The sequence below is a fragment of the Oryzias melastigma genome, linkage group LG4 (assembly GCF_002922805.2).
Source record: "Oryzias melastigma strain HK-1 linkage group LG4, ASM292280v2, whole genome shotgun sequence".
Taxonomy (NCBI): domain Eukaryota; kingdom Metazoa; phylum Chordata; class Actinopteri; order Beloniformes; family Adrianichthyidae; genus Oryzias; species Oryzias melastigma.
In genome coordinates, this window is record NC_050515.1 from 20,934,379 (window position 1) to 20,949,795 (window position 15,417).

A 15,417-nucleotide genomic window follows, 5' to 3' on the forward strand; every position below is an offset into this window, starting at 1 on the left:
TATATATATATATATATATATATATATATATATATATATATATATATATATATATATATATATATATGTTAACAGCAAAACTGGAACAGTACAGTATGTTTGATGACAGAGGCAGCAGTAAAATTCCATCCTTACTTCTAAATGCAAATTAAAGCAGTAAGTTGTACTAATTTTGTGGAAACATTTCTTTGTAAAAGATACTGTACTAGTGTTCGCTTATTTGTTAAAATGAATCTGCAGCCAAGATGCTTCTCTCATGTCACATCACACTGTAGTCACTCCTGGATTGTGGGCTAAACCTCTACCAGCTCTAGTGAAACCGCTGCAGACGGGTTTTAGTAAAAGGTCAGACTTGTTATGCTACCAAGTCAGGACTGTGCCGTCGGGCATCAGACACAAAAGTGGGCTGGAAATGCTCGACTTCTCAGTGCAGTAATCATCCACACTGATATCAGCATGAATATTCTAGAAAATACTGGTTGTTGTTAATCCTAATACACACATCTCTTATTTCATTATCCTGCTTGACTGTAAAGTGTTTAAATTGACTTGCATGTGTGCTTACTGGCTTTGTTTTACTTTTTCTAGATCTTTCCTGGAATCATCTTGTCAGACATAAAACCAGCCAAAAGAATGAAGTTCAAGACGGTGTGCTACCTGCTGGTGCAGCTCATGCACTGCAGGAAAATGTTCAAGGCTGAGATCCCCTTCTCCAACGTGATGACCTGCGAGGACGATGACAAGGTGCGTGACACGACTTCTACAGAAACTTAATAATATTTAACAAGCTTTTCCACACAAAGTTAATGCTGATTATGATACACAAAACCATATTAGTGGGGAAGCGTGATAATGCATGCTTCTGATGACCTTTGTGTATCCACCAGCCTTAGACTACTACTCTGCATTAATGTGACTGCTGGTTCTCTGGGGATTGGGGTTGAGGCATAACAGGGTCTGGCTGTCAGTAAAAGCCTGCATGCTCGCTGTAATCCGTCGTGAGCTCGGCAAAGGCTTTAGCACTTCGTGATTCTAATGTGGTTACAGTATGAGCGCCGTTAATCACCCGCAAGCTGGATCGCATCACCTTTATTAGCATTACATACTTCAAACGCCACCGGCCAACTCGGCAACGTTTAAGGAGAACAGCACCAAACATTTGCTGGTTTTCCTTTTACAATAAACAGAAGCTAAAAGTTCTGTGCTGATTTTACTGGAGAGGGAGGATTCTGTGATGACATCCAAGGCCTCGCTGCACAGCGAGTACTTTCTGACTGATTAAGAAAGTACTTTTGAATTTGCTACAATTTTTGACATTTAAAATGAACTTCTCTACTTTAAATGTGTTGTGCTCGGTGAGAGTTTGGAGACCGCTTGGATAAAGGCAAAGATAGTTTGAACATTTAGGAGAAACCACTGATTATTTAAAAAAAAAAAAAACCAATGCTGTGTCCCTCAAACAATAATCACAGAGCCTTTCCCCAATTTCACAAAAGCACAACCAGTGTCCATACCCTCATCCCTGATCTCTTTTATCACTTCAAAATAATAATTTTCCTTTCTACTGGTAAAGAGTTATTTTTCAGACTTTTTCCAAATGGCACATACTTAAAATTCATAATGACTGATATTTTACATCCACTAGATGTCCGACTACAGCAAAGGGAGCTTCAAGAAGCTTTGCGCTGGATAAAAGGCTTCAATGCTTCACGGAGCTTCATGTACCCATCACTGCTTTGGGGTAGAAGCTTTAAAAATCATTAAAGGAATTTAAATATGACAAACACATGGAGAAAACAGAAATTGAGATGACCTGAGAAGGAAGAGCTGAAAACCAGATAATTATATACAACTTAAAATCAAACAGGTGTGGATGATTGACAACCTAAACCTGGTTTGACGAACAGGAAAAATGAGACGAGAACTTAAGAAATTACACTAAAAATCCAAACCAAAATGCACAATCCTAACATTCAGTGGTCTTCCTCCCTACCGAGAGTTACCCTAGTGAGATTGATATTTTATTTTTTCTCATTAATTATCTTAAACAGATAAGTTAAATGGAAGCTGTTACTTTTGGTCTCAACTTTATTAGTATAGTTGGTAATGAACGCATCAGTGCAGCTTATTTGTCTCATCCTGAAAGCTTTTATAATGAGTGTCAGATAATATCGGAGCATTGGTCTTCTCAGAAATATTGCTTACCTTGCTTTACCTACTAGTTTATCTTATCTTTTGCGGTAAAGCAAAGAGACAAAGTTGGGTTTAAACTGCAGTTGATGTGGTAGATGTTTTACCTGTGTTAGATCTCGTTTACACAGTGAGGGCTCGGTTGGGTCAAAATGGGTGAAGAAGTTTGCGGTCCAGTGGTTTCATTCTAGCTTAATTACCTTCAGAAAGACTGGCTGAGTTCGCTCTAAAGCCAGAATTGAAAGTGACTTATCCGTGCAATTTAGGATCATCTTCGGCTAAAGGATTCACATGGTTAAATACACATTGCATCTACACAAATTATGTTTTGGGCAGAGAACATTATATAAAAAAGCATTTTGTACATTTCACATGCATATGGAAAATACAACTTTTTTGAGAGAAAAAAAACTATACTGTCAAGAGTTTTCATACTTCATAAGAAATGCAAAATTCTTTTTAAAAATGACAAGACAGTTTCCCACAGACTATTTAATTGGTCTATTCATTCCAACTTTTCCAGTTAGCACATTCATTTTGGGTCCAAGTCTTTTTGTTAGAAATAATACACTCATACAGTTTCAAGGAGGTATCATTTTATATTTTACTTATTTACTGTATTTTCTGCTCAATAGTGCACACTGGATTAAAAGGCAATGATTTGTCCATTTTAAACACTATAAGGTGCATTGAACGAGAAAAAAAGAGTCACTGATTAGTTAGTCAGTCAGTATATACTAACTAACTTCCTACACAATAACTCTTGAACTTGTTTGTAACACGCCAAGTTAGTCATGTCAGAAGCATTAACACATTTATAATATCTTTAACTCCTAACTTTGTTTACAGCACTCAAAAAACAAACTCATAACGCAAAAATAATCTTTTCTGTAACTACACTAACTTCTAACCTTGTTTGTAAAAAAAGACTGTTCAACACCGCTATATGTTAGCTCCATTATCATATTACTCAAAGTTGTTTGGAACTCGTAAGAAAAACAGGCAGACATTTTGACAGAGCACAGTGTACATCTAAAAATGTTAACGTTTTAAAGTGCACCTTAGTGAGGAAAATCTGCTAAATATGTTTAAAAACCAACAAAAAAAAAGCAACCATGAATTAGCTAATATAGCAAGGTAATGTTAGCACTTGAGTGTTAAAAATATTGGGAAAACTGACTCACTAGAGCTTCACATATGTAAAAAAAAAACATTTTTTATAAATGTTTTACTGCTCTGTCACAGAGAATGAAAAAAAATTGCAGGAAGACGTGAATTGTTGAAGCTAATATTGAAACGCAACGTTAATTTATTTGGTGAAGTGATAAATAAAATGTAATTGCAATTTTGGTTTTATATGACTAATCAAAAAATTGTATAATTTAGTTAATCAATCTCTTTGAACTGTATAGTCATGCCACATCTGTTGAAAAACAAGAAAAATATTAAGTATCTACTACTTTTATCACAGCATTCATATAATTAAATTATTTGATCTCTAAACAGCATTAGCAAATGATGAATCATTTCACAGTTAATCAACTCTTTAGCTAAAGATCAAAAGAAAATAAAAAATAGGCTTGTTGATAATCAGCCTAGCATGTTAGCGTTGACACTAATATCCTGAAACTAATTTTGGCATTCCAGTTTTCTTTTGTTTCCTTGAGCCGTGAACTAACCACTTCCAGTAAAATTCGATTCTTGTGATCATGAGCTGCTTTTCCATTAACTATGAAATGGCACAAATTGGTTTTGTGATAATCAATTTGTCCAATGGAAATTAGCATTTATCGAAAAAAAAAAAAAGGTTTTTGCACTTGGAGAAGGTTTTTTTTGATGCATTTCATATTGACATACAGCAAACCTTTAATGGAAACGCTCCTTTAAAATTAACTGAGTCACGTGACCAAAACCTGGATACCACGCCAAGCCTTACAGTGCCACTGCATAGCTAAGCGTGAGTACTTGCATGAGCTAAGCTAAGCGCTAAGCTAGGTTCTCCTGTGAAGAGGTCACACAGCATGAAACAGCTCATCAAAAGTTGAGCGTGTCATGCGAACTTGTTGGATCCACAGCTCCTCTGTAAAATCACCAACCACAATTTCTCAAAATCTTGGCATGCGGAGCCGCTCCAAAGTACCTTACCGCTCCGTGGCCTGAATAAGATGCAGATGTCTCCTTTGATAGGTGATGATGAGTGCTAGTGCCGTGACAGAAATGTAAATGTATCTGCTGTAAAACAAAATATTGTTCACACCCGTCACATCATTTTCAAATAACTTATTGAGCGAGTCGGTTTATGTTTATTTATTGTGATTTAATCAAAATTGTGTTTTTTGACATTTCTAGAATAACAACAGAATTTTGCGCTTATTTGTAGCGGAAATGCAGCTATACATAACTATGCAAAAATATAAAGGATAGCAGGACTTAAGGTAACCTATAAGAGTAATCCTATTGACAATGTCTATTATGTAAACGGTATAGCCGGAAGAATTTTTACCTTTTTTCCATTAAAGATTTCCTAAAAATGAGAATAATCTTGAAAGTCTCCTCGGGACACTACATTTGCATGCTCGGCGGCGTGAGCTCGTCCTGCCTCCACACAACGTGACGGTGCTGTGTCTTCGCCGTTCAACAGCGGAGGGCCCTGCGGACCGCCTCAGAGAAGCTCAGGAGTCGGACGTCCTTCTCGGCGACGGCCGTGCAGCACTCTCCTGCCACCCGAGTCAACCGCTACATCGGGCGGCTCATCGAGGCGCGGCAGACCGAGTCAGAGACATCAGACCTCAACTACTTCACCCTGTTTTACCGCAGCAGAGAACGGGAGCGCAGGGTGAGGCCCGAGGCACACTGTCCAGACATTCGCTGAGATTTATGGTTTTACAACAGAATTCCCTTCCACAGAAATCCATCCTTGTTACGCACAAGGCAAGTTGCTTCGTGATGGCATCCTCTGCCCACTCCCCTCCCTTATTTGTCTTGTTCTCACACAACACCCTACACAGTTTATAATTCTACCCCCCCTTCTCCCACGCCTGTTGTCTCATGTGTCTGTGCGTGTTTGCATGAGGAATCCACCCACCCTCTCAGGAGGGGATGCAGATAATGATTTGGGAGAGTCTGAGCGGCGCACGTGACGCCGTTCTCCTGTGTGTGCGTGGGTGGCGCTATAAAGGAACCCCGACGGGGAGAGGTCTGTGTGCGTCCACGTGCGTCTTTGTGTGGATTTGCCATCTAGACCCTCCAACTGGTTTCAAAGGAACTGAATGTGGTGCAAAGAAAAAAAGAAAAGGCTCTAATTATTCACTTTTATATCCAAACAGGTTTCATCATTAAAATGGATGGTAAAAACTGCACAACAAACTGGGATGTTAATCGATAAATCTAGATAAATACAAACATTATAAAGTAAATTAAACTTATTTCTATACTTTTAGCTTATGGTTCCTGAGGAAAGAAGAAAAATCAAGAAAAAGCTATGTTAGTTTGGGTTTGTGCTACAGCTACACACTTTAAAGTATTTTTTAAGTACAATTACATCACTTATGCAACGTTCACACAGAGCGTGTGACATACAATCAAGAACAGGCTAAACAAGCATTTTTTGACATGCTTTTAGCCCATGGTGTTCACACTAGACAAGTGGGGAGGGGCTTCTTCTTCCTTTTTTCTACTGTTTACTACCGCATGTCCGCCACCGACAGATGGAAAAGGCATGGTGCGAAACGTCAAAGTTGTGCAAATCTGGTGAATCTTGCTTTTCACAGCTCTATTCTTATATATGAAAGGCTTGGTGCTCTTTAATTCTGGCACAAGTTATTCATTTCCCTGGTCCCTGATTGGTCAAAGTTTGACCTGGTTTAGCGTTCACATGTAGAGTTCAAAGCGGTCATAAAAACTTATGTAGGGACGTGGGAACGAGAACTTGTCATTGAAAGAGGATACTGAAAGACGAGTTTCCGAGAATGTGAACGTAGTTTTAAAGACATATCTCACAAGGTTGTTCCTGCGCCCCCTATGGGTGAACCTGGCTCGGGTCTAGAGGGGAAAATACAAAAGGGGACAATAGCAAAAACTGGACACCAATGAGAATAAAAGAAACATAGTTTATCAAATAAAGGAAATCCTGTGTCCTGAAATTAGAGAAAAAATATCAAATAATTAGTGTGCTGGTTTGAACAAAAAGACAAACCAAAAGGGATTTGGAACTTTGGCCAAACATAAAATAGGTCAGGGAGACTGCTGACCCAGCCATGGCGACCGTCTGAGTCAGCAGCTCCCGGCTAAGGGCTGCCAACCAAAATCTACCTAAAAAAAAAACAAATAAACAAAGCCCGCAAATGAAGACTACCAAACCCCAAACTAAAATAACAAAACTATGTAAGACGACTGAGGAAGAAAAGATCAAAACATACCCACACACTCATAATCACTGGGTTCTTTGAGTCTCAGAGGGACATGTCAAGCCTCACTGTGGGACACTTCAACCAGACTAGGGACTGGTAGCGAGAGAACTCCTAAAACTGCTGTGCTGAGGCAGTTGGGAACTCCTAGCCACTTCCTCATATAAGAGTTCACAAGCCTTTCTAGACCATTGGCATGGTTAAGTGAGACCTCATACGTGGTTACGGGCCAAATGAGTCTGGGTAGCTGCCCAAACTGGTAACACCAGAATACATGTGTTCCCATGTCAACAGCATCTGAGGATCCTGCAAGAAGAATTTCCCCTGAAAACCAGCAGAAAAGCATTAGTGTTCATCTGTCCAGTATTAAGAGTTACTTCTTTAATCCAGATTTTAGTCTATAAATTCTCTGAGCTCCATCCACAGTTTTGCACCCATTGCTGCAACCAGTCTGACTTCAACAGGATTGGTACCTGGAAGCATCATCTAATAGTCTACTGTTTTTTTTTTAGATAAAACCATGATTTTACAATAAAAACAGAGTCTGCTCTAAAAGACAGAAACCCGTATGGGTGGATGCCCCTCCTGCTGATAATGTCCACCTGTTTCCTTTCTATTTCCAGTATCACCAGGTGTACGACGATCATTTCATCAGTGCCGTGGTTCTTTCTCTGATCCTCGCCACTCTGTTTGGCCTTATCTATCTGTTGGTGATTCCACAGTACGTCCCCTCACACACACACGGAGCGACTATGTTTTCCGTCTACTCAGCTGGATAAGACATTTGGTGTTTTTTCCTCAGGGGGATGCTGGTGCTGCTGCTGCTGGTGCTGTGTTTGTGTTTTCACGTGGCCTGCGTTTTGTACTTGCATCTCACCAGCGTTCAGGTACAGTCCATCACCTCTTCTTGTTTCTCCATGCAGGTAAATACATTTTTCTCCAGCAGACACAAAGGAAATGCTTTGTCCAAGTCTTTCTAATCTCATATGGTCATAAATATAAATAAAACAACTGTATTTGTTAGTCACTTGGTACTAGGCTACAGAGAAAAAAAACATAGTAACTTGTGCTTTTTCCATTTTATTTATTATCTAATTAAAATGTTGTTAGAATTCATAGATTTTCTCAAGCTTATTCATCCATCTATATCCTTTCTGTGTGTCCCAAGTCTCTCACTAGTTCCATAAATGCTTTAAAATTTTATTGCAATTTAGACACCATGCTCACTACTTTCAACAACAAATGTGACGTCACCCATTTGCAGAAGTAAAAACCCAATAAATATGAACATTTTACTAAGACTATTTATGAATGCACTGTGTTCTAAAGAGGAAAATTTATTTAAAAAAAATTTCAAAAGCAATGCATTCTGGTCTATGTTATTCACCAATCTAGTGAGCATCAATGCACACAGTTCTTTTGCAGAGACTTCTGGGAAATTTTGAGAGGATCTTATTTTGGAATTAAAGGTTTGGACATCCTGACAAATTGGCAAACGCTCTTTAATGTCCACTAACTGGGGAATAGTGAGTGAATTTGGACAAGTTCGTGTCCTAGTGAAGACGATAACCTCGGTCAAATGTCCAAAACGCATAGACACTAGAAGTGCTTCCACTGCTCCTTTGTTCATTTTGTAAGGCATTTAAATGCTGGAATATCTAAAAATCCTTCATTCATTTTTTTCCTCCTTAGTGCCAACCAGGATGTCTGACAATCCAGATCCGAACAGTGCTGTGTGTCTTCCTCGTCCTGCTCACATACTCTGTGACTCAGACTTGTGTGGTAAGTAAGTCACCATCACAGACTTTCACATCTAAAACTGTTTTAAATCACTGTTTTTGGCTGTGCAAACCCCCAGTGAAGCACAAACTAATCCTCTGGATTTAAATGTTAATCTTTATTAGAGATTGTCTTTTTATTTTATTGTTTTAGTCTTGAAGAAAATTGCGTAGTTGGTGACATAGTTTTGTGTTTTTTTTTTATTTTGGGAATTGAGACACTGGAGCAGATCTGCAGCTGGGAGGTGGCTGCAGAGAGATTACCTACAATCAGGGATTAAGTGTGTAGTCCATCCATCCGGGCTGTGGAACAACAGTTATGTAAAGGCGGTTTGTTGTGTTAGCGCTCTGCGAAGTGACAGACAGACCCAGTTCAACAAAAATATTATGAGATTATCTCTCAGTTTTAATTCAGTGCTTGTTAGCAGCTTTAGCTAACTTTCAAATAAACTGCAGGAAAAGAAAAAATATTAAACCCTTTTCAGATTTTTGGGATTATTTTGGTTTAATCGTCAGTATTTTTTAAAATTTAAATACTAATAAAATACAACTTAAATAAATGCAAATTTAAGTGCCATTTTAGTACTAAAAAACAGAAAAGGTAGTTTTAACTAACCCAATATTGTATGGAAAAGTAAGTGCCCCATGACTTACATAAGCTATAAAAAACTTCCATTAACTTCCATTTTTTTCACACTTTACTGCTATAATAATAAAAAAGTAAGTACTGCTATAATAATAAAAAAGTAAGTACCCACAAACAATGTTTCATATGCAGGTTTTAAAAAGAGAAATCAAATCACTAACTTGTAGAAGATCAAATTGTATTTATAAAAAGCGCTTCTCATACTTTGCACAGCTTGAAATGCTTGAAATTTAAAAACAGAAACATACCCAATGAAAACCCAACGCACCCTTTACCCCCTCCCACCATTAACACATGCAACCCATGACCACAAACCTAACGAATACTTGTAAAATAACTTCTAAAAGAACTTAATGCAATAGAGCAAATATTTTTTTTCCATTTTCAAACTATAAAACTGTTTGCATTTTTTTATGTGTTTTATGATTATACAAAGAAAACCTAAAATATATTTTGCAACTGATGATTTTATACATTAAGTAGAAAAAAGTTATTTAATAAAAGGCTGGTAGTAGTTCCCTGGCTACAGAAAAAATGAAATTAAAACTGTTGTGTTGACAAAAATGTTTAGAGCAGTAAATAACTGTAACAGTATCATACACTGTATATAACTGTATCATCTGCATAAAGGTGAATATTATATTTTGAACAGCAGTTAGGCAGATCATTTATAAAAATGAAAATTATAATGACCCAAGGGAGGATCCTTGAGGGATACCTTTGTTTATTCCAGTGAAATTGGATGAGCTTCCTCTAAAATAAGAACTAAACCACGAGAGAGAAGGATTAGACAAGCCAACTGCAAATAATTTGTCAAAAAGCAGGCAATGATCAACCAAATCAAAAGCTTTGAAAATCATTTGATAGTTTGTTAAGTCTGTATTTATTCAAACCTCTGCCCCTCTGTTTAAAAAGATTGATGAGGTCACCATTTGCCCAAAGCAAATGATGTCCTTTGACTTTAACAGAAGTTTACGGAGCGTGCCGGTCAGTGACTTGCTTTAGTTCTGAGTGGAAAAAGTCCCATGCAACTTTAATATCTGGAATAAGGTAAATTCTACTCACGTATAAAGAGATCATTGTTAAAAGATTTGGTATTGTGAATTTAATCTGTTTGGGGGGTATATGGAGAGCTTTTATTTTCCATTTACAGTAAATGATTGAGTGGTCACTAACGCTATCTGAATGAACGCCAGACTTAGCGATTCTTTCAAAATGTGTAACTAGAATGCAATCAAGTCGGGTCTGACTATTAGAAGGGATTCTAGTTGGTTGCTTGATAATCTGTGTTAAATTTAAGACATTGACACTCAGGCAGTGTGCAGGAATCAGACCAGTCCAAATTAAAATCACCCATCAAAATAAGTTCTCATGAATCACTAAGGGATGATGTTGTGGATGAGACATTACCAATAATTATTTTTTTATTAGTATGAAGAATAGCTGCAATAAAGATACCTTCAATGAGTACAGGTGTCACTTTGGGGGTTATCAATCTTGATTTCATATTTGACATAACATACATGGCAACACTCCCACCTCTGGACCCTCTATCAGTGCTGTGCACCCTAAAGTTTTCATTTTTATTGAAGTGTCGGTAATTCCTTTAAATAGCCATGTGTCTGACTGTAATTATATTTGGATTATTATAAGAAAGCCACACTCTAAACTGGTCAATTTGGGAAGTAGACTTTGAATATTCACGTGAATTACATGAAGGCCTTTACCCATTAGTTAAAATGGTGAGAAATATGAAAGGTGGCAGAAAAACATGAATATGAGAGACGCACACTCTCACACACACACAAACAAAAACACAAACACAAAAACATATATCAAACAAAAAAAATATTTAAGCAGACTGAAAATTTTTGACAAACCCAAATGCACTCTTTGCTCACTCCCCTTGGAATGGCAGCAGTAAATTTATTTTTTCTTTTGAGAACTAATACATATAATTAATTGTAGCCTTTGCATCATATTATTATAACTACAGCACAAAAAAAGTAGTCTGAACGTAATAGATCAATGGATACTAGATACTAGATCAATAATACTAGGGGCACGTGATGTCACTCTGAATGTGGAAGTAAACAAACTAGGTGTGCATTCAGGAAGTAAAAAAAAAAAAAAAGTTGGATAACTTTATGATGTCAGGATACAGAAGAAATACTTGAAATCCCAAGGTGTGGGCTCGATTCATCACTGGGAAGTAGAGTTGTTTTTTACATTTAGCTAAAACTTTCATTATCTGACTATCGTAGGAGGAGCAAGGTAGTTTCTGGCGGGGGGGGGGGAGTGGGCGGGATTTGCCGCAGACTCCCTTAAGACACCTCAGACTGGTACTGAATACATAAAATGTGTTTTGTGAAAAATGTAGAATTGAATTGTCAAACGTGTTTTAACGGTTTGTTTTTATATTGAATATCGTTGCATCCCTACAACAGTTTCAAGTTTCTTAGTGGCAAAACACATTTTTGCACAAAAGTTTAGCAATAAAAATAAACAAATTTAAATTTTATTTACGTAGCCCAATATCACAATACATGTACAAAAGTACATAAAAAAATAAAAAGTTTATAAAATGATGAAACTATAGAGGAGTAATGGCACGATTTACACGTTTCTATCGCCACACAACTCTCCATCTCCTGCATCTTTCTGATTGCTGAATCAAGAGTTCTGATCTGAGTTACTTTGCTGATCCGTAATGAGTCCAAAACCAGAAAAACATTGGATCACAAACTCAGATATTTTTGTCTACTTAATCATGAATGTGAGCATGGCAAATAGAAAAGCAGATAACAAACTATAAAAAAGGTGCAAAGACTTGTGACATACGTTTGAGTTTCCGCTAAACAAATTCTTGAGCTCACATTTAGCTCATGGGGTTTATACTAGACAAGCAGGGAGGGGCTTCTTCTTATTTTCCTTTTCTACAGTTTACTTCTACAGTCCGCCTCCTACAGTTGGATGAGTTTTGCAAATCATGAGACTTCTTTCTCAGACTTTTTCTTTCACAGCTCTATCTATTGTTTTGAAAGACTTGGTGTCATATAATTCTGGCTGCAATTATTAATTTCTCCTTAATGATCAATATTCAAACTGTTGGCACTTCAGTCAATTAAAAGGACGTGTTCAACACGTTAAATGGCCATGCGTCTCACACATAGAGCCCGGATACGGTTGTAGAAACTGAATTTAACCATCTATCTGGTGGTTTGTCTTCATAACTGCACATCTACCCATCCCTGCTCCTGATTTGTTCATCTGTTAGGCGGAGATGATGTGGGAGGGGTCTACCAAACTGTGGAAAAAAATCAAAAGAACACCCACCTCTTCATTTCTTGTGAGTCACTGCGGCTTCCCCTGCTTCACTTCCCTACAGGTGGGCAGTGTGCCCTGGGGGAGGGCAGAGAAAAGCACTGGTCGTTTGGCCGCCACTCGGGGGGCGGCGCCTCAGAACGGCACAGCGGTGGACTACATGACGTACGCCCTTCTGTCCTGCGTGGCCGGCACGCTCACCATCGTCCCTTACCTCCGCGTGTCATCCCTTCCCAAAATCCTGCTGCTCCTCCTCCTCTCTGTCACCTACACTGTCGTCATGGAAACCAGCGGCTACCGCCAAGCTGTGGGGTGAGACTGCGCGTCTGCAGCCAAAACTGCTGCTTTCCATATCCTTTATTACTCAGCTCTCTCTTGTGACTGCTAGCATCTCTGTAATCATTTTTGTAGAAATCTTGGTTTCTGTAAAAAAAAAAATAAAAAAAAATGTGTAAAGATCATCAGTAATTACGGAAACCATTACAATCATGGAAGTTTTAAAATTTGTCATTGAAATTGAAATAAGATCCTTTTTCCAGTACTACAAATTCCATTCATTCAGGTAATGGTTAATGACAGTTCTGTCTAATAAGATTGAAACAAGTTTATTATTTTGGGGGTTTTTTTTAGGTTTATTTCAAGAAACATGAATACCCTGCTTGTAGAAGTCTTCCTTTTCCTTCTTCAGTTTTAAAAGTCTCTCTGTCTCATTGAAGATCAGTGATGTGTCTCCATAAATTCCTGAGTTTAGACACATAACCTTCCATTTAGAAAATAATGTTAAACAATATTAAAAAAATATCTGGACACAGCTGCACTTGATTTACCACCACTAACTCTATTATTCTTCAGCAGCAGAGTCACATTCTTTGGGCTCACCAGCGCCCTCTGCCTTGAGACATGCGCACTGCGATATGGCAAATGTACCGTCCACATTTTTAGTGGATCAAAAGACTAAATGAGTCAAAAACTGGCACCAATGTAATCAGACAGATGACGAGAAGTAGAAAAATGAAGTAATTAAAAATAAAGTGTCTTTTATGATTATAGAAAGATCGAAACAGTACAGTGCATGAGTCAGCTGCAGCTCCAGTCAGTGTGTGTGGCACAGGAGAGGAGAATTATATATATATACATATACATACATACACACAACATACAATATATATACAGTATGCACAATTTCAAAATACACTTTTTCTTGTATTATCAAGGGTATATAAGTTTCAAAAATGTTCTAAAAAAATGCTGTCATTTCAAAATCTTCTTTTCACTCTTTAATAATTTATTTATTCATTGTTTTCATTTTTGCACTTACTTTTGTCTAAATATGTCCCCATTTATGTTTTTGACTGCAACACATGTAAAAGAACATTTTCTCAACATGTTGATCATTGATTTAGCACCAAAACCAGGCTTCACTATGAAATAGAATAAAAGAAAAAACGTAAAATTCCTTCAGGACGGCCTTTTTGTTCCACTTTTCTGGAAATATGACATTAGCCTGTCATCCCTGATTAAAACAAATAAGAAAAATGTTTTTTTTTTTAAATGTGTTGCCATCAGCTAAAAAAATAAAAAATATCCCTATTTTTTTTTTTATTAGACTTTAAAAAAAAACACACAAAAAAAAAGAAACAACAAACTTTACAAAAACCGAACAAATTCAATCAAACTGTAAACGAAAAAGCTGTGAACAGACAGTTGTATGCATTGTGAAAATTTATGTTTTCATTTTTTGCGGTCCTTAATGACAGTATCATCCCTAATTAAAGGGAAATCAGAATTTGTTCAAACATGTTTTTGCATCTTTCTGCGTCCCTCAGCGGCGGCTTTCTCCACACTCGAGGTTACGACCCCGTGCTGGCTGTTCTACTGTTTTCTGGAGCTCTGGCTCTTCACTCCAGACAGCTGGACCTGAAGCTGCGGCTGGACTATCTCTGGGCAACCCAGGTATGTGTGGCTCCATTTGGCCGCTCGATCAGGCAGAACTAATTATTATTGTGCCTCATGTTAGGCCCAGCTTCTCTGTTTGATCACTACCTGCCCTGTTATCATTTCTTAAAGCTGTCGTCTAAAATCTGGATGAAAAAAAATGTTTTTAGTTATAAATGTGGAACCTAAAAAGGTTGGGATAATTTTTGGTTGTGAAGATGATTGACAACCGTGTCAAGTTCTCCTTGAAAGCCTCATTTCCTTCAAAATGTCTTATTTTTAGCCTAAACTTTTGGTGAAAACATTCTGTTCCGATATGGCTCTGTCTCTCTCTGCAGAGCTGCTAGGATGCGTTTCTTTGAGGTTTACACGCACCGTCTTGTGTCGTCTCAGTGGATCAAGAAAGTCTGCATGCTTTTATTTTTAGAACAGCTGTATGAGTGTCTGTTCTTGAAGCGTGAACTCCCTCTAGTGACAGGATGAGGCAATTACAGCCTCTGTCCATTCTGGGTTGGATTCAGCGAGGAATGTGGTTTTCAGTTTGGTTTAGAGGCCTCCTCTGGTTCTGTTGTGGGTCTAGGCGGAGGAGGAGAGGGATGACATGGAAAAGGTGAAGCTGGACAACAAGAGGATCCTGTTCAACCTGCTTCCGGCTCATGTGGCTCAACACTTCCTCATGTCAAACCCCAGAAACATGGTGAGCATCCGGGAGCGAGCCTGGGCTCGTTTCACTGGAATCAATCTATTGAAAGCCTTTTTTTACACTTGTAAAACCTTCGGCAAAATAAAATAAAACATGTAAAAGCTTGTCTTAGAGGTTTCCTGACAAGGGAAAAAAATGACATAGATATACGACAAAATAAAAGCACATTATTTTGCATCTACTCCTTTCAAAATGCAAAGAAACAAACACAAAAGTTCATCTTTCTTCTTATATTTAAATTTGGTAGGCCTCATCTTTAGTGAAACTACACATGTAGATGGAGATCAATGGCGCAGCGGGATCACAGGTTGATATTTGATGACGTTTGTGACTCAGAGTTTTGAGTGTTTCTGGATATCTGACCCATGAGTCACATTTTAACAGCAGGATGAAGCTACACATTTTCTGTTGCCGTTGGGAAATGTGTCAGTGAGG

General features: G+C 37.9%; 1 protein-coding gene across 1 annotated transcript in view; it reads left to right on the top strand.

The window, feature by feature from the left end:
* Window positions 1–15,417, top strand: part of LOC112150580 (adenylate cyclase type 1) — a 59,187-nt gene that overhangs the window by 28,000 nt on the left and 15,770 nt on the right. The window contains exons 8-15 of the mRNA XM_024278976.2: window positions 589–744; window positions 4,832–5,026; window positions 7,220–7,317; window positions 7,399–7,483; window positions 8,289–8,378; window positions 12,409–12,656; window positions 14,171–14,297; window positions 14,860–14,976. Of these exons, the coding sequence (XP_024134744.1) occupies window positions 589–744; window positions 4,832–5,026; window positions 7,220–7,317; window positions 7,399–7,483; window positions 8,289–8,378; window positions 12,409–12,656; window positions 14,171–14,297; window positions 14,860–14,976 (1,116 nt within the window). The remainder of the gene's footprint in view (window positions 1–588; window positions 745–4,831; window positions 5,027–7,219; window positions 7,318–7,398; window positions 7,484–8,288; window positions 8,379–12,408; window positions 12,657–14,170; window positions 14,298–14,859; window positions 14,977–15,417) is intronic.